At 38.7% G+C, this 18,027-nt stretch overlaps 1 protein-coding gene across 2 annotated transcripts in view; it reads left to right on the forward strand.

The window, feature by feature from the left end:
• The window catches only part of fbn1 (fibrillin 1), a 95,692-nt gene that overhangs the window by 41,518 nt on the left and 36,147 nt on the right, over nt 1–18,027 (forward strand). For both annotated transcript variants that reach the window (XM_028443317.1, XM_028443316.1), the window contains 13 exons: nt 10–135; nt 226–345; nt 1,199–1,336; nt 1,429–1,479; nt 1,574–1,699; nt 1,825–2,052; nt 2,123–2,248; nt 2,857–2,985; nt 4,675–4,800; nt 8,842–8,967; nt 9,066–9,188; nt 10,310–10,435; nt 11,659–11,784. In XM_028443317.1, coding sequence (XP_028299118.1) covers nt 10–135; nt 226–345; nt 1,199–1,336; nt 1,429–1,479; nt 1,574–1,699; nt 1,825–2,052; nt 2,123–2,248; nt 2,857–2,985; nt 4,675–4,800; nt 8,842–8,967; nt 9,066–9,188; nt 10,310–10,435; nt 11,659–11,784 — 1,671 coding nt within the window. The remainder of the gene's footprint in view (nt 1–9; nt 136–225; nt 346–1,198; nt 1,337–1,428; nt 1,480–1,573; nt 1,700–1,824; nt 2,053–2,122; nt 2,249–2,856; nt 2,986–4,674; nt 4,801–8,841; nt 8,968–9,065; nt 9,189–10,309; nt 10,436–11,658; nt 11,785–18,027) is intronic.

An 18,027-nucleotide genomic window follows, 5' to 3' on the forward strand; every position in this document is an offset into this window, starting at 1 on the left:
TCTCCTCAGATATCGACGAGTGTCTGATGAACAGGCGTCTGTGTGAGAACGGTCTGTGCAGGAATACACCCGGAAGTTTCAACTGTCAGTGCCCCAAAGGATTCCACTTTGATTCTGAGACCGACATCTGTGAAGGTCTGAGACTCTTTGAATGTATAAGCTGTGCAGGATGTGGGCAGCTTGTGATGAAAGGAACAAACTAGATTGTTGTTGTTGCCTCTGCAGATGACGATGAGTGTGACTCCAACCCCTGCATTAATGGTGACTGTAAGAACAGCCCGGGCTCCTTTGTGTGTTTGTGTTCATCGGGCAGTTCACTGGACAGCACAGGACTGGAGTGTGTTGGTAAGTGAGGAGAGATGGTTGAACTAGAATGTTCTTACTGCATGAAAATGTTTAATTCATTAATTCTGCCTTCTTTACACTGGCTTATCCTGTCTCGGAATGGAGTATATCTCTAGTTAGTAGTTGCTGATTGATGACTAAACATGCTAATGGTTATAGACAAAAATCCTTCCAGTGTTTTTTAATTTAGTAAACTATTTTTAAAAACACTTCATCTTATCTTATCTAATCGTATTTTAGCATATCTTAGTTTAGCTGCTATTATTTGATCTTGATTTATTTGAGTTTTTCTTAGATTAGTTGACGGTTGAATACTGGGTCACTAAAATACATGAATGTCCTTTACTACATAATAATGTTTGATTCATTCATTCTTCCATCTTCTATGTCTTGGATTGTTTTGTGTTGTATTTAATGTTTCACACTTACCACAGAAAGTGGAGTATACCTCAATTTAGGATACTGATGGCTAAACATGCTAATGAATTACCAATGTTGATTTTTTTTGGTTTATTTAACAGATTTTTTTAAGCCATTGATTTTAACTTACCCTGTTTAATCCTAATTTATTTTTTTTTACTTTGTCTTATGATAGCTCAACTTATTTTAGTTTTCTTAGTTTAAATTGCCCTATTTTAGTTTATTTGACCTTATAAATGGGTCCCATCATTTTTTGATCATATTTGTGAACTAATCCCAAGACTTCTGGCTAATGTTGTCACATTTCAGGTAAATGTAAGGTACATTCTCTCAAATAAGGATTTTGACATTTGCAGTATATGGATTAGCACAAAATGTCATAGTGGATTTGTGATTGAATTTCACATTTTTCCACCTTTGTTGTAATAAACAGAAACTACTAAGAGCACCTGTTGGCTTAAGATTATCAACAATCGCTGTGAAGTCAATATCAATGGAGCTACTCTGAAGTCCCACTGCTGCGCCACTTTGGGTGAAGCGTGGAACAGCCCCTGTGCCAAATGTGAAAAAGGTAACTGTGTAATGTATTGACTGTTAGAACATTCAAAACAAATGTCTGACTTGTCTTACAGTCTTTGTTTTAACGATTTAATTTTTTGTTAGATCCAATCTGTAGTAAAGGGTTTGCTCGAGTCAAGGGAAACTTATGTCAAGGTTAGACTTTCTTTGGTTTCTTTTCTTTCTCTTGAGATAAAATGTGAAAAGTGGTTTGTTGATGTTGTTTTGGTTTCCTTCCGCTCGCTGCCAGATGTGGATGAGTGCCAGGTGTTTCCTGGAGTCTGTGTCAATGGCAAGTGCGTCAACACGCCAGGTTCCTTTACCTGCCAGTGTCCTCCTGGAATGACTGTTGATGTCAGTGGGAGGACTTGCATCGGTGAGCCCCCAATAACCCTGTCTGAAATGGTCATCTTATGTTATTGTCTATACTATAATTATACAGTGCATTATTAGCATTTTAGATGTGTGTATATATAAGAATCTGTTTTGTGTGACTTCCAGACCTGCGCACAGAGCAGTGTTACCTCACTCATGACGACGAGCGATGTGGGACTCCGATCTCAGGAAGGCACCGTGTGGACGCCTGCTGCTGCTCAGTGGGTGTGGCCTGGGGTCCTGAATGTGACGAATGTCCAGAAAAAGGCACTCCAGAATACACTCAACTCTGTCCAAGGGGCCCGGGATTCTCTCACAGGGGGGACTTTATTAATGGCAGACCATTTCTTAAAGGTATAGACCTGTGGACACCCACATTTACTGTGCAGTCCTCACCTCATTCTTTATATCTGCTCTGTTTTAGATATCAATGAGTGCAGGATGATAAACACACTGTGCTCCAATGGGAGGTGCAGGAACACCATTGGCAGCTTCCGGTGTCGCTGCGATAACGGCTATGCTCTGGACTCTGATGAAAGAAACTGTACTGGTGAGTAGCTCCCAGTTCACTGACTGACTATGGGCTAGAAAGGAACAATACTGCAGACTTTATTATAGTTTTTCTGATTTATTTATTTATTTTTTAAAGTAAGATAGTAATCAACATGATTATTCAGCTGACACACTTCCAGATTTCAAAATAAAAGCCTGATTCCAGAAACTTTCATGTGTCCCGTTGTCACGGGCTCACTTTTCCCACAATTCACGATTAATCTCAAACCTAATTCTAATCCTAATCCCTAACCCGAACCATTCGGATTGATGACAGTTTTAGACCATACAAACATGGGCCAAAATTATTCACACGTTTTTGCACACGTGCACTGACCAAGGTATTAAACTGAGACTGGGAAAAGCTCAAACCGTCACACCAGTGCCAACTTGCAGGTACTTTGAGACAACGAAGTCTCATTTTCTCATTCGAATAATCTGCTCAGTATTAGAATAAAATACAGACTCTTTAAACTTTTCCTTTTAGACAGTAGAGAAATCAGTTTGGTTGGCCCGTGTTGCCTCTTATTTGTGTGCTTTCCTTTATGGCTAAAACTTTTGACGTATAGTTTTATTTGATGCTTTTTGTTTCATTTTCTCCTAAAGACATCGACGAATGCCGTATCTCTCCAGACCTGTGTGGACAGGGCAGGTGCCTCAACACACCGGGAGATTTCGATTGTGAGTGCTTTGAAGGTTACGAGAGCGGCTTCATGATGATGAAAAACTGCATGGGTGAGTGATTAAAACCTCAAACAAACACTTACAAACTGTAAACCAACAAATACTTGGAAAATAAATTGCTATCAGGACATTAACAAGGATTTAATTCTTCTTTACAAACTATTTGGATATTTTGCTAGGGTTTAAGAGAATCTAATATATATTTAAAAAAAAACAATCATCCATGATCCGCAATTCATTACATTTATGATGCATATATTTGTAATTGTAATTGAAAAAAACCTGCTGGTGTAATCATAATTAAATTGTAATTGACTTCAGATTTTTTTTGTAATCGGCATGGAAATCCTATGAAAATTGTCAATTATAATTCGAGAACCATGTTACAGTTCTATTACTTATACATATGTAGTTAACAATCATTAAAATGTGTTTCATATCAAGTTTACCTGTCACTTCTGTTGAGGATCATTTTACCATTTAAAAGAATAATTGGAATCAGGGGTACACTGACAGAAAAAAGGCTCAGATGCCCACACCAAAAATATTAAAACCTATATTTCCATGGATAAGGAGGTCTAACAAGGTAACCAAGAGATGAGGAACAAATTAGAAGATAGAAAATTTTTTTTTTTTTTTCTAAAGCTGATTTAAAACGCGGGTCAAAACTGACCTGTTATCATACGAGATGAGGGCTGCATTCTATAGGGTTATTTATTTCAGGCTGAGTAATTGTGATTAATCGTAACGGAAATTTAGTAATTGAGAACGTAATTTTAATTGACTTTAATGCTGGACTTGCTTGAACTGCCTGTTGAGCAAATTGATGTAATATTAACAGGCTGTCCCCGTATGTAGTTTTTCTGTGTGTGAGAAACGGTTCACTGAAATGACATTTATAGAAAGAGCTGCCTTCTCTAAATCTGCATTACATTTTCATTAACTAGTCCCAGAAATATTCCAATAATTCTGTGTAAGATAATTATGACCAATGTTGGATGGAACATGCTTTAACGCCCCCACCCCACAAAAAATATTCCTTTTTAAGTCTGTGTGCTAAGGCTCCATTCCTTTCCTTTATGTTAATTATGTGACACTTTCATTCGTTCATGTTGTTACCTTCATACTAAGCTAGTAGATAGAGAATATTTATCTTTTTAAGGCCACAACAATCACTTTCAAGATTTTTTATTCTGCCTGCAAGGCCAGACTTAATGTTAAAACCTATATAACTTTAGCCGCACATTGTGATTTCAAAATAATAATCATTTAATTTCCGTGACTCCAAATTGTGAGGACACTGCACCAGCTTGGGTGAAGCCTTGGTTTACTCAGTTATTATTGTAGTTGTTTTAGGTTCATGCAGGACAGTCAGTCGTCCCTTTTTTTAGTGTTTGCGTTCATGCTCAGATGCCTGATTCTGATAAAGTAGGTGCTTTTTCTCCCCCAGGAGACTATTACAGTCTGTCACTGTAACTGTATGAACAATTATTTTCAATACCCCAAGACTCAAATAAAAACTTTGTTTTCAAAACAGGGGGAACATTTTTTTCCCCATCATTTAATATCTAGCTATTTGGATAAGAAATGGCTGCTGGGTCACTGTTCTTTGAGAATTGTGATTCATGCCGTACTCTTTAAATCCATGATTTTCACTGAGGCTCACTTTTGTTGGATTTGTTTTTTATTTGTCTCAATGCAACTGAAGCTAAATCTGAATGTGTGATCTTGCTCTGTCAGACATCGATGAGTGTGAGAGGAACCCTCTGCTGTGTCGTGGAGGTGAATGTTTAAACACAGAGGGCAGTTTCCAGTGTAGCTGTCCAGAAGGACACGAAATCGCCCCGGACGGCTCAGCCTGTTTAGGTGAGTAATGAGACCCTTCCTGCAAGTCTATCCTTTCTTCATTTTCCTTTATTTCAATGTCATAGTGCAGTGTTTTTCAAATGGGGGTATGCGATGACACTTCAGGGGGTACGTGAGAGAGAGAGAGAGTGTGGAAAATTAACAAGTAAAGTGTCACTCTTGGTCCCACCCCAGGCCTGAGATGACCAGAAATGATAAAAACTATAGAAATGAATCTATTCAGGAGGCACGAAATCAGTGTTTTTCAACCTTGAGGTCGGGACCCCATATGGGGTCACCTGGAGTTTAAATGGGGTCACCTGAAATTTCTGAAAAATTTAAATAGATTTTTGAAATGTTTTAATTATTATGGGTGGCTTAGTGGTTAGCATGTCAGCCTCACAGCAAGAAGATCCTGAGTTCAAGCCCTGGGGTGGACACCTGGGTCCTTTCTGTGTGGAGTTTGCATGTTCTCACTGTGCTGCGTGGGTTTCCTCCGGGTACTCCGGCTTCCTCACACAATCCAAAAAATGTGTGTGTGAGTGGTCGTCTGTGTGTGTGTTGCCCTGCCATAGACTGGCACCCTGTCCAGGGTGTACCCCTGCCTAACGCTTAGTGTGAGCCAGAGATAGGCACCAGCAGACCCCCGCGACCCTGAAAAAAGGAAGAAGCGGGTCAGAAAATGGATAGATGGATAGACAGCACACAATCTGAAACAACTTTATTTCTATACTTTCACTTTGTGAAATAAAAATCTAGTTCAACTAAAATGCAGTATATATATGAGCGCTCAAACATGATCAAAAACGAATTATATTCTTTGGGGTCACCAGAAATTCTTTTTCAAAATGGGGTCACGATCCAAAAAAGGTTGGGAACCACTGCACTTACTCGTGTTTCTTTCCACTTATTTACAAAATGAGATTCTTCACAATCTCCTTGAGCTGTATAGTTGTTTTTAGATAGTTTTATAAGCAAAATGTTCGTCAGACAAAGGGGGGTACATGAATTTAGAAATAAGACAAAGGGGGTACTTGAGCCAAAAAATTTGAGAACCACTGTTACTGTGAACCTGGTTGAAATACAAAGACAAAGAAAGCTGACTTTACCACTTAAATGTATTAAATGATGATAGCAGTAATACACACACACACACACACACACACACGGGTGCCTCAGTGTCTGAGCTCATCCTCTGTGACTTGGGTGTGTTGGAGTCATGTCTGCTAACGTGTGGGATATATGAGCGATTCGTCTATAGGAACTCAACACCACCACTAGCTCTGCGGACACACGCATGATTACAGAGAAAATATTTGAAGGATTTGTATCTTTTATACAACCTTATTCAAAAAGCATGTCTTTAATGTTATCTGTGCAGTTTTATTTATTTTTTTACATTTTGTCAGCCAGGTCTCTAGAGAGTCTTTTTCTCCTTGACTGAAGCATTGTGGTTAAAAATTAGTAAATTCCTCCAGTTTGTTTAAACCCTCTTCCTTTTTTTGGCAACAAATTGACAGTAGACGTGCAACACACTCTCCCAACCAAAACAATGGAAGAGTCAGCCTTTCTAAGGTTTCCAAATTATCATGTTTAGTTTACAGCTTTGATTTAGCAGACCAATGCTAATTCAGTCATTAGGATGACCTAATCCATGATCTAATGCTGCTCAGCTTGTCCAGCCCGTGTATTTTCTTTGTTAGGAAGTTGAAAACACAAAGGCAAATTTTGATATAACTAAAGAAAACAACAATCAGCTCTTGAATGATGTGTACAGTTAGGGTTGGTTACATATCTTTATGATTCGAGCAGTTTAGCACTGTTAAGACGAAAGTTGAAAATGCATTTGTGCATCCATCTAAATCCCCTTTCTGGGGAGGTTTTAGTTAACAATGTGGACTTACATATAACAAACAGTTGTATATGTGCACTTCTGGAAATGCAAAGCCTTAATTAATGGATTAATCCATCAATATTGTGGAAGAGAGGGAGCCAAGGTTCAATTCACAGTTGTATTTTTAGGGGAATCGGACATAGTGTTCATTATAATTTAGATGGTTTGTCAAATATTGTGAACAGGAGTGAAAGCTTAAAGGTCCCATGTCATACTATTTTTCACTCATCTACATTTGTTCTAAGAACCCCAAAAACATAGTATTTTAAGTTTATTTACTCGCCTGTTTTCCAGAGTTTTAGCCTCTGAAAAGTCACTTTCTGAGCAACTCTACACAAACAGGCTGATTTGTGGCCTACTTATGCATATTCATGAGTGGGCGTGTCTATAGACAGGACACTGACTTCCTGCTCCCTGCACGGTGACGTAGGGCCAGAGGAAGGACCGCCCTCCTCCCACCCACTCCTTAGCCGAGCTCATGCTGCTTTATAAACACGAGACAGAGCGTGGGGGCGGGGCATTTGCTGGTACATACATAGACTGTAGAAAATACATACATAGCACTGCGCCAAGGACACTGAAATGCTCACCTTTGTAGGCGTGTCTGTTTACATGTCAATCACGGCAGAGAGCTTCCTGGAGGCGCGGCTTCTCCAGCTCAGTGCCACGTCAAATTCGTCATCAAAGTGGGAACGCGTCATCAAATTGGAGCGAGGTGTTTGGGCTCACCCTGCAGTAAGAAAGGAGAACATCACCCTCTAACTAACGATTGAGGGAATCAATGAAAAAAACACTTTGGGCATGTGTATGAAGCCCTAATAGCACTTTATGATGTTTAAAGCTCAGAAAAGTTGATTTAGCGTAACATGGGCCCTTTAACGCTTCTGGAGATGATACTTTTAACAGATGAAGACATTGTGTAGTATAGTCTGTCTACGAGACTCTATATCCCACAATGCATTGCGCAAAACTTTTTTCACAATGTCAATAAACCGAGAGTTTACAGTGGAAATTGGAAATCAAAACTGACTTTCAAGCGGCAATTTCAATCATCTACATTTGTTTGAGTATCTCATATCTTCGATATATTGATGCATTTAAGGCCCACACTGTTTTATCTGTCTTAATATCATATCCACCAGCTTTAAAAGATTTTATCTGTTTGGAACACAACATTTTATTTTCTACAACTTTTATAAGTTCTTTGCGGCCCGGCACCAAATCATCCATGGGACGGTAGAGGTCCATGCCCCGATGGTTGGAGACCACTGTGCTAGAAGAATTGTTACTCTCTTTGAAAACTTTGAGATTCCCCAGGCTTTCCCCTGCAACTCTTATTTATACGACTATACCCACCTGAGTGCCAACTAATGTGGAATGTAGACTGTAGAAAGACATGTTGGTTTTATTCTACGTAGATGGAATTAGCTAATAGTAATCTTGAAAAATGTATGATTTAAAAAAAGAAGACTGTACGACAGAGAAACCACAGAAATCCACCATATTATGTAGTTTTATTTAGATAAGGTGGTAAGTTCTGTCTTCTCATTAGTTACACACTCTCTAACTGTTTAACAGTTTAATGTATTTGAGTTTGTAACTTGTTTTATTTTCTGATTGACTGGCGCCAACATTAAAATCTTTACACTGGCTCCCAGTCAGCCTCAGAATAGACTTTAAAGTTCTGCTGCTGGTGTATAAATCTGTGAATGGGTTTGGTCTAGAATACATCAGGGAGATGTTAGTCAGGTATGAACCCAGCAGGTCTCTCAGATCTATGGACACAGGTCAGATAGTGGAGACCAGAGTTCACAGTAAACATGGTGATGCTGCTTTTAGTTGTTATGCTGCAAAGAAGTGAAACAAACAGTTTTAAATCCAAGTTAAAGGCTATAAAAATTAAATTAAGAATCTCTCTCTCAGCCATACGCGGTAGAGAAAAAGTTCTGTGACTGAGAGGGAGATTTTTAATGGTTTTATTGTTGATTTAAAGTCATCACTGCTGATTTTATGATTTTAATGTTTTCTGCTGGATTTTTCAATCATGTAAAGCACATTGAATGGCCTTGTGTATGAACTGTGCTATACAAATAAATTTGCCTTGCTTTGTTATTCTGAAGTTAGTTTTGAAGGAATGGACACATTATTGTTGCTTTGCCCTCTTGCAGACATCAATGAATGCGACTTGAGTGACCGCCTCTGCAGAAACGGCCAATGTATCAACATGATTGGCCGATACCAGTGTGTCTGCGACACCGGATACAAATCCACTGAGAACAGAGTGGAGTGTGTGGGTAGGTTTGGATTACAGGAGCTCGCCACATATTATGTATTTGTTATTACTCAGATCCATTTGCCTTTTACGTTTTCATGAATGGTTTTACCATCGCAGACATTGACGAGTGCACCATTGAGAACGGAGGCTGTGAGACCTTCTGCACCAACTCTGAGGGCAGTTATGAGTGCAGCTGCCACAGTGGATACGCCCTGATGCCTGATCTCAGAAGCTGCACTGGTGAGTGAGCTGCTGTATTTACCTGCTGTCATATAGTCGGGGTGCAGCAATGCTAATTTTGTCCTCTCAAAGTTTACGTCATAGTTTTCGTCGACTAAATTTTTCAAGTGACAATAACTAGATGATGACAAATTAAAAAAAAACTGTTACAGACTTTATCTGTAACAGATTTAGTCGACTAAAATTGTAATGCCATTTAATTCACTAAAACTACAGACAGACCCCCACAACCGTGAGAAACAGGAACAAGTGGGTCTGAAAATGGATGGATGATAGACTGAACTAACTGAAATAGTCCCCATGACTAAATTTGGACTAAAACTACATACTTTAACTCAATCAAAGATATATTGATTGATTTTACTCTCTTGACTACCAAGGGTGGACATTTGGACAGATCTTGGACAATATAAAGCATTTCACTCAGGTTAAGTTTCAAAAGCAAAATAAAATAGTAGTAAAATATGTGCTCTGCATTATCCTTTGCATTGTTCGGCTTTGAATCCTTTGAAAATGTGTCAATGCTTACATTTTTCAGATTGACATTATAGACGACCATCAGAAAAACATAACGTGTTGTTAAAATATTCATTATTCATGAAGTGAGAACACTTTAAAGCAGGGGTGTCAAACTCATTTTACACAGGGGCCAAATACTGACCAGTTTAATCTCAAGTGTGCCGCAGATTATAGGTGGGAACACGAGCAATTTTATCATTCATGTGCCCTAGTTTGCATTTCCACTTATATGAGTATTTAAAGTAAAATTCTAGGATTTTGGAAAAATTTTGAATACTTACAACAATTTCAGATCAAAAATGAATGCCATCATGTGATATAAGCATGGGAAAATGTGCAGTGTCATTGAAATGATGTATTTGGATCTACTGAAATAAATCATTTGGTGATTTACACGATGAGTCGTGTTTTCACTGTCATTGTAACGTTCTCCTGTGGGCCGAATTTGGAGCTTTAAAGGGACGGATTTGGCCCCCAAGTTTTGAATTTGACACGTGCTTTAAAGTATTCAAACTGGGATGGTAAAATGCGTTTGTCCCTTCATATATAATCTCTTTTTTTCTTAAATTCTCTAATTCCACCTCTCTGTCGTTAACTGTCAGATATTGATGAGTGTGAGGAGAGCCCAGAAGTGTGCGACGGAGGCCAGTGCACCAACATTCCGGGGACGTACCAGTGTCTGTGCTTCGATGGCTTCATGTCTTCTGATGATATGAAGACCTGTCTGGGTAAGTGGTGCCCATTTTAGGCCTGACATAAAACAGCTGCTGCCTCTTCTATCTGAGCAGCGTTGCTTTTATTGGACGAGAGCTCTGTCAAACAGTGCTATGATTATCTTTAGTGTTACACAAAACGTGAGTCATTAAAAGCACCCGGTGAGTCAGATGGAGAGGCCTTAGGGAACAAAAACTATTGTGCTTGTTGATTTGGTCGATAGTGAAACATATTGTGTTCATAACCTTTAGTGCTTTGAAGGAATGTGTGACATTTAAAAGTCTGGTTCCACTGAACAAGAAAACAAAACCCGCACATCAGTGACTATAAATGCACACGAGTCAGCACACAATGGTTTCACTCACTTCCCTTGTTGTATTTAATCAAAACAGGCCTAACATAGATTCATAGCTTTAAAACCTCTGGTGAAGATCAGATGAAGAACTGTTGATATGTACTGATGTTACTATAATATTTAGTGTTTTTGTTTGTCTGTTAACAGCATTGCATCATACATAACACATTTTTAATCAGAGATAAGACTGCAGACCAGTGTTTTTCAACATGTTGGGTCATCTGGAATTAAAATAAGGTTGCCTGAAATATCTAATAATTGGATTTCGTTTTTAAACGTAGGTTAGAAAAACTTATTTTTTCACACAATAAACATCAAGTAACTCTATCCTATACTTTGTCACTAATTCTGCCTACTCTGTATTTGTAGCACACTTTAACAAACATGACCAAAAACTAATTCTAGAAATAAAAATGAAAAAATCTTTAGGTTGCCTTACATTTGTGATACCAAAATGGCGTCATGACCCGAAAAAGGTGGGGAACCTCTGCCTTAGACCATGTAAGATTCCATTATATTTTTGATTTGATCCAGATCAATAATATACTCAGTTTCAAAAATAAAAAAATCACTATCGCTTATTATTGCAGAAAATTGAAAAGCTCATGGTTCATAATTTATTGGCCCTTTTGAAATTTGACTCAATTATGTCAGGTTGGTTCCTCCATTATTTTACTGTTTCATTCCGATCAGATCTGGATTGCACATTTCATCGCAGTCTTTCAAAAAAACATGACAGTGCCAACACATTTGGATCAACTGCATCATTATTAACGGGGATAGAAATAAAACACTATTGTACAGCTGAATTGATGCCTTGAGTGCTGGTGTTGTAGTTGTGTTTAACACATGGCCAAAGTCAGTCTTTCCCTTGACTTGTAGATGTGGATGAGTGTGAGCTGAACTCAAACATCTGCCTAAACGGTAACTGCGAGAACACGAAAGGATCCTTCATCTGTCACTGTGAACTCGGATACTCTGTACGCAAGGGCACAACAGGCTGCACAGGTGAGTAATAAAAAACACACACACAGATTGCATGGCATCATGTGTGATACTGATTCAATGTTGATCTGCTGCTGAATGCACGGTGAGGAATGCTTCCACAAAGAAAGCCTTGACATCCAGAAGTAGCTCAAACATTAATCACTCTTTTTTTCATCACTGAGTTTTTCTTTTTTTTTCTCTGAAATGACGGCGAACACGGCGACAAAATACACATGCATTAACACACACGTGCCCTGTATTACATCAGGGTTTTGCATCATGCTGGGTTTTTGTGTAGACCTTTATCGGTGTTTCATTAAGGTTCGTTAAACATTTTGTGATGGTTGGATACATTTTGCGCAACGTAATTACCTGAAGCAGCTCCAGAACACATAAAGGCGAAACTGGCCTGCAGCTTTGGACTACCTCAGCATCGTGTCACAATTAAGCGTTATTTATAAAGCTACTTCAACGGCTGCGAGGCCAAGGGGGGAGGAGAAAGAGGGTGAGCTGTGAGTGTTTCCAACAGTTTAATTTGGCTTCGTCGAGAGCAAGACGTCTTCCTCCAAACACACATAAACATCTTGTCTTAACTGGGACTCAATGCACACAAACATGAACACACTCTGTGTATATTTCTAGATGACATACTGTAATACATTAGCTAGACACAAAGATTTAATAAAGCAATGAAATGGGGACAATTTTGGGTTGGGTATAGAATATTCACTCTTACACACACACACACACACACGCGCGCACACACAATCACACCTCAGGCACTTTTACAGGCAATTATAAAGAAATACAACCAGATTACATGGGAAAAAATAACATGCATTTCAAAAGAATAATCCTATAATACAGTATTTGGTAGCCAGCGATTGTGCAAGTTGTCCCACTTAACAAGTTTAGAGAAGTCTGTAATTTTCTCAACTTTGAGAAATAGAATGTGAAAAAGGAAATCACAATGTATGATTTTTTTAAAAGAATTTATCTGTAAATTCTTGCATAAAATAAGTATTTGGCTCCAACAAACAAGCAAGAATTGTGGCTCTCACAGACCACTCAATACTTGTATTAATGGCAACAGAGCGCTGTCTAAGGACACCAGGGACAGAATTGTACACCTGCACAAGACTGGGATTATTGTGTTTGGCCTTATTCAAACTAAACATTATCGCTTTGAGGAAATGCTTCATCATTTTTTTTTTGCTCACTAATGCACAGTTGACACCTTGGACAGTTTTCCTGTTTCTAGTTTTTCCAACTCTATCAAATAGTTTTTGCCATTTTTTTTTCATTTTCCCTGAGCAAATCAGTAAATTAACAGATTTCACAAGTTTGGAATTTCATCTTCAGACTGAAAGCTAATTCCTCTCGGACAGACAGGGTGTGTTGTTATACACGAGCGAACCAAATCTGCTACTCTTTTTGGAAGAAATTCCCCACCAATATATTCAGGCTGGGGGGAAAAAAATGCACAAAAAATGGGCTGTCATCGTTGGATTGGCTGATGCGATCACATCGGTATGCGTGAAATAAATCCTCCTGTGTGTGTGTGTTTGTGTGTTAATAAGTGAGGAGTGCACAGATCTGATCCAGCTGTTGATGAATCTCCCTATAAGCATCATTTCTCCTTCGATCTCACTCCATAAAGAGCCCAGGGGCCGGGTGTGTGTGTGTTTATGTTTGCACTTGTGTGTTGGAACGTTAGCACTGACTGGGTGGAGATACGATGGTGGGGTTTACAAGCATGGGAGTATCCTGGTGTTTCAGTGGGGATCATATTAAAAGGTTAAGTTGGTTGTCTTCCCTCATTGTTTTGCTTAGTGATAGAACTGTAAAACAATTAGTTAATCATGACCTTTCAACACAGTAAATGATGTTAGTTTTCCTTCAAAGACGTCAATAGTTAAATACAAAAATATGTATGATGCATGTTTGGAGTTTCTTGAGACACTCTGGCTATTGTTCTGAAAGAAATACAGTATGTTTAGACGATGACAGCTGCGGTAACATTCACCCAAGCACAATCCCCAAACTAGACATAACTGATGGTTGAAAAAGATCAAAAGGCTGCATTTTAAAAAAGACAGAAACAGAATGAAATAAAATAAAAAACAAACAGATACAAATCAACTCCACCCAGCATCCAACCTCCAAACAAGCTTTTTTTTCAACCACTGTGCCATGACATAGACCACATGTGTCAAACTCAAGGCCCGGGGGCCAAATCCGGTCTGCGGGATTACCAAATAATTTAGTTGTTGATATGTTTGTGGGGTTGCAAAGTTGCGTAAAATATTTGGGAAATTTTCATGGGAACGTAAGGTTGGGAGTTTTGGCAATATTGAAATAAATAAGAATAAAAACTTTTAATGTTAAATCACTGTATCATATGCAAACATAAATATCGGCATATAAACATAAATAAATAAGAAAACTTAACATTTCAAACGTGTTTTATTTGAAAGTAGAACTTTACAATTATTCAAGTGTAATTTAATTGTATTTGTCGCAAATTCAATGAAACTCTCCAATATTTTCAGAGGTTTCCAGTTTTCCCACTCTTGGAGAACACGATGGAAGTCATTTTTACTCTTAAATTGTTGAATGAAATTAAATTTTTCCAAAATCCTGCTCAACTCAATTATTTGACAAGATTTTTCCAAATTAAATAAATATTGTCACGACCTGTCACCTATTGCTTGGATATTGTCGGTGATTTATATACTACATACTTTTATATCATTTATACATGAAAATGCTAAGTAGCACTCATTGCAAAGTAGCACTATTGTTCGATTCCCAACCTCTGTGGCTTACTTGAGATCAAACTTGTCTGTATTTGGCCCCTGAACTAAAATTAGTTCGACACCCCTGACATAGACAATTTAATGAGGGAAATCCCATAAAACTGTCCAATTATTACTCAGAAATATTTTTTTTTATAGTTAAAGCTGCTGGAGACAAAGCATACTTTATCGGATAAAGACATAGCGTAGGCCTCATAGATCAATAAATCAAAGATCATTTGATCATTTTAAAAAAATTATATGTAAAAAGATTAAATTGCCGCTCGGAAATTTGTTTTCATCTCCACCGTAAACACTTGGCTTTAAAAGTTTTGCACGTTGCAGTGTGGGATGTGGAGCAGCAGCTTCAACCATCACATAGAGTAATTGGATACAGCTCCTTGTCAGTCGGTGGCAGTATATAGGATAATATTGCTGCACTGAGTTACACTGTATATTGCGTAGTGTTTTCAAAGGTTTATTTTTAGGAAAACTGTTGATAAGTTACAGAAAAGAAAAAAACGGATCAGACTAAAAGATGCCTTACTCCTATTCTGCTTTTAAAAAGATGAGACAGATAATGACTTAAGTACGGAGCCCCAGACATGACATGGTTGAAAAAATAATAATAATTTGTGCGCACAAAATACTAAATTGTGGCTACGAAAAAGTATAACGTGCACACAAAGTACTAATTTGTGCGTACAAAATACTAATTTGTGGCCATGAAGTAGTAATTTGTTGCCACAAAATAGTACAGCGGCTGTTGTAAACAGGAAGTTACGTGTTTTTGCCCGTTGTCAACCATAATTTTACAATTTCTACAACTGGCTGAGTGGTTAATGTAGTGATTGTTGCTTCATTTTCTTTCTCAATCGCGGAGGATGGATTGGTACCGTGTCCCGACCAGGACACGTGCAAACAGCACGCAATCACCAACACTAAACTAGCTCAGGGGCTGAGACCTACCTAGTGGAAGGTGGCAAGTGTTTTTTATGAGACATATTGTACACACGTGCTCATTGTTTCATCCAATTATAGTACAGATTGTAAATTCTCAAAAATTCATTTCCTGTTTACAACAGCCGCGGTGAGTTTACTTAGCAATGAAAAATCCGGTGTCGTGCATATGATTTGTCCGTACACACAGAGCTACATACACTCACTTATTAACACTTTTAACGGTTGTACATCATACACAAAAACAACACGGTATATCCACGAGGGCAGCTCAGCACTTGCTCCTCTTTGACTGCATGTGCCGTTGCTACAGCAACAAGTCACTAACCACCAGGAACGTAGCACGAATGAGTATTTCGTGTGCACAAATTAGTATTTTTTTTTACCATGTCATGTCAGGGGCTTCGTACTTAAGCTATGGTCATAACTAGAGAGCCACTCTCCTGAAGACATGGTTTTAAGAAATAAACTAGACGCTTTGTCCATTTTTAAACAGGGCACTGAAATGTGACATTGTAGATGATTATGATGATTGATTTTATTTAAGTGTCATGCACAAGCGTGCTCAGCCCACATGGGCTGACTCAACATAAGCAATAAAACAGATGGTTACAGACCAGTTTCACAAACATCCTGCACAAAACTTCTCAAGCTAGATACAACATTGTTTGTCTTCTTTCCCACGCTTTAGAAAATAAAACAAACAAAAGCAAAAGTAGAATTTTGACGTGTTTCCACTGGCAGTATCAGATCTACTCGGCTCGGCTCGGCTCTACCTCCATGGTACCTGGTGCTGCTTTTTTTTAGTACCTCCTTGGTTGATGTTCCAAAAAAAGCAGCCCTGGTCTGAAAATGTGACGTAGGCACAAAGCAGACACTGATTGGGTCTGGGAATCATCACAGCGTAGAGTCATCAACTCACGCACAGAGAGGAAACATTTGGCCACCATTGATTTTTGTTGGCGATCTTGTGAGGATGGCAGCAAAAAAGTGCAATCCGTGGAGTCTGGCAGTTTCTCGTGTCAGTTTTTGGTGCTCAGTGGAAACGCTCCGGAAAAACAGCATCGGGTCCCGAAAGCGAGGAGTGCAGAGCCGTGGTGGGACGATACGCTGAGTTAATAATATGACAGACAATTATGGGTTTACACTAACAATGCAATACATTATCTTTTAAAAAGAATAAGACAAAGAATAGGAATGCAGTTGGAAATATAACCATGCTTGTCTCCTTTTTATCATGGTTTTATCAAACATCTGAGTCAAATCAACCCTCTTTTCTTTCACCATCTGTAATCCCTGAAGTGTTTCTCATCTGTTCTTCTGAGTTTACACTTGACACATTTACATCTTTGTGTGTGTGTGTGTGTGTGTGTGTGTGTGTGTGTGTGTGTGTGTGTGTGTGTGTGTGTGTGTGTGTGTGTGTGTGTGTGTGTGTGTGTGTGTGTGTGTGTGTGTGTGTGTGTGTGTGTGTGTGTGTGTGTGTGTGTGTGTGTGTTCTTTTTTCCCTTCCCCTGTCATCAAATGAGTGTAACTCCAGCTGCAATCCAGGGATATTTGTTTAACACCAGGCCTTACATTAGGACTCATCATCAGCTCTACACTATACCTTCTTCTTAAGGAAGATTGTAAAGGTGAATCTCTAATCTGTAATAGGCAGTGTTCTAAATGATCCATAAACAGAGACACACAGTAGGCCGTGCTGGCCGATGATAACATTTTATCAGCGTTTGCAATGTGTGGCTGCCCTTGTTGTGCAACAGGAGCGAGCACACGCAGGCTCAACAGCCTTTGAACCCAACCCTCAGGCTCAGGGCCAGGTATTTCACTGGTCATTGTTTCAGCAGATTGTTTTGGTTAAATTCAGCGGCCACTGCTGTTGGGATTTCCCATTGTGCTGTAGAATGGGAACTGCCTGAGAAACTGTCGGAGCGCAACCACTTGGTCCTCAGAGATCCTCACTTGACGTAAACAGTTTTATTAGCGGAATGTGTTTTAACAATAGCCACTGTTACATTTTGTTAGTAATATTAATGAAACACATTAAGATAATCAATGTGTTTCATTATTTATTGAGTTGAAACCTTCCTATTTAACACTTATTAAAAGGTAAAAGTATTTATTAATTTATTTTCTTTGGTGCGAAGGCCCTATAGTTTCTTTATGAATTTTTATTCTTATTATTATTTTATTATTTTACCGCCACTTTACTTGGATTTTTGAGGCCCTTCCCGGTGGTGCAATTTCATGAAATTTGGCAGGAAGGTATATTTTGGTGAAATCAATAACGTGTAGGTTTTTTGATGCAGTTTCGGGACTTGTTAGCGCAACCTAGCGTTTGTAACTTGCCACTGGTTTGAACTAGCTAAATGGCATTCGGTAGGTATATGCAGTGGACCGTGCCTAGCAAAAATGTAATTGGGACCTACAACCGAAATCCTACAAGACGCCGTCAGTTTTTAGTTTAGCGTGCAAAATGTGGCAAACTCCTCCTAGAATGTTCATCATT

Source organism: Gouania willdenowi, chromosome 3 (assembly GCF_900634775.1).
Source record: "Gouania willdenowi chromosome 3, fGouWil2.1, whole genome shotgun sequence".
Classification (NCBI taxonomy): domain Eukaryota; kingdom Metazoa; phylum Chordata; class Actinopteri; order Blenniiformes; family Gobiesocidae; genus Gouania; species Gouania willdenowi.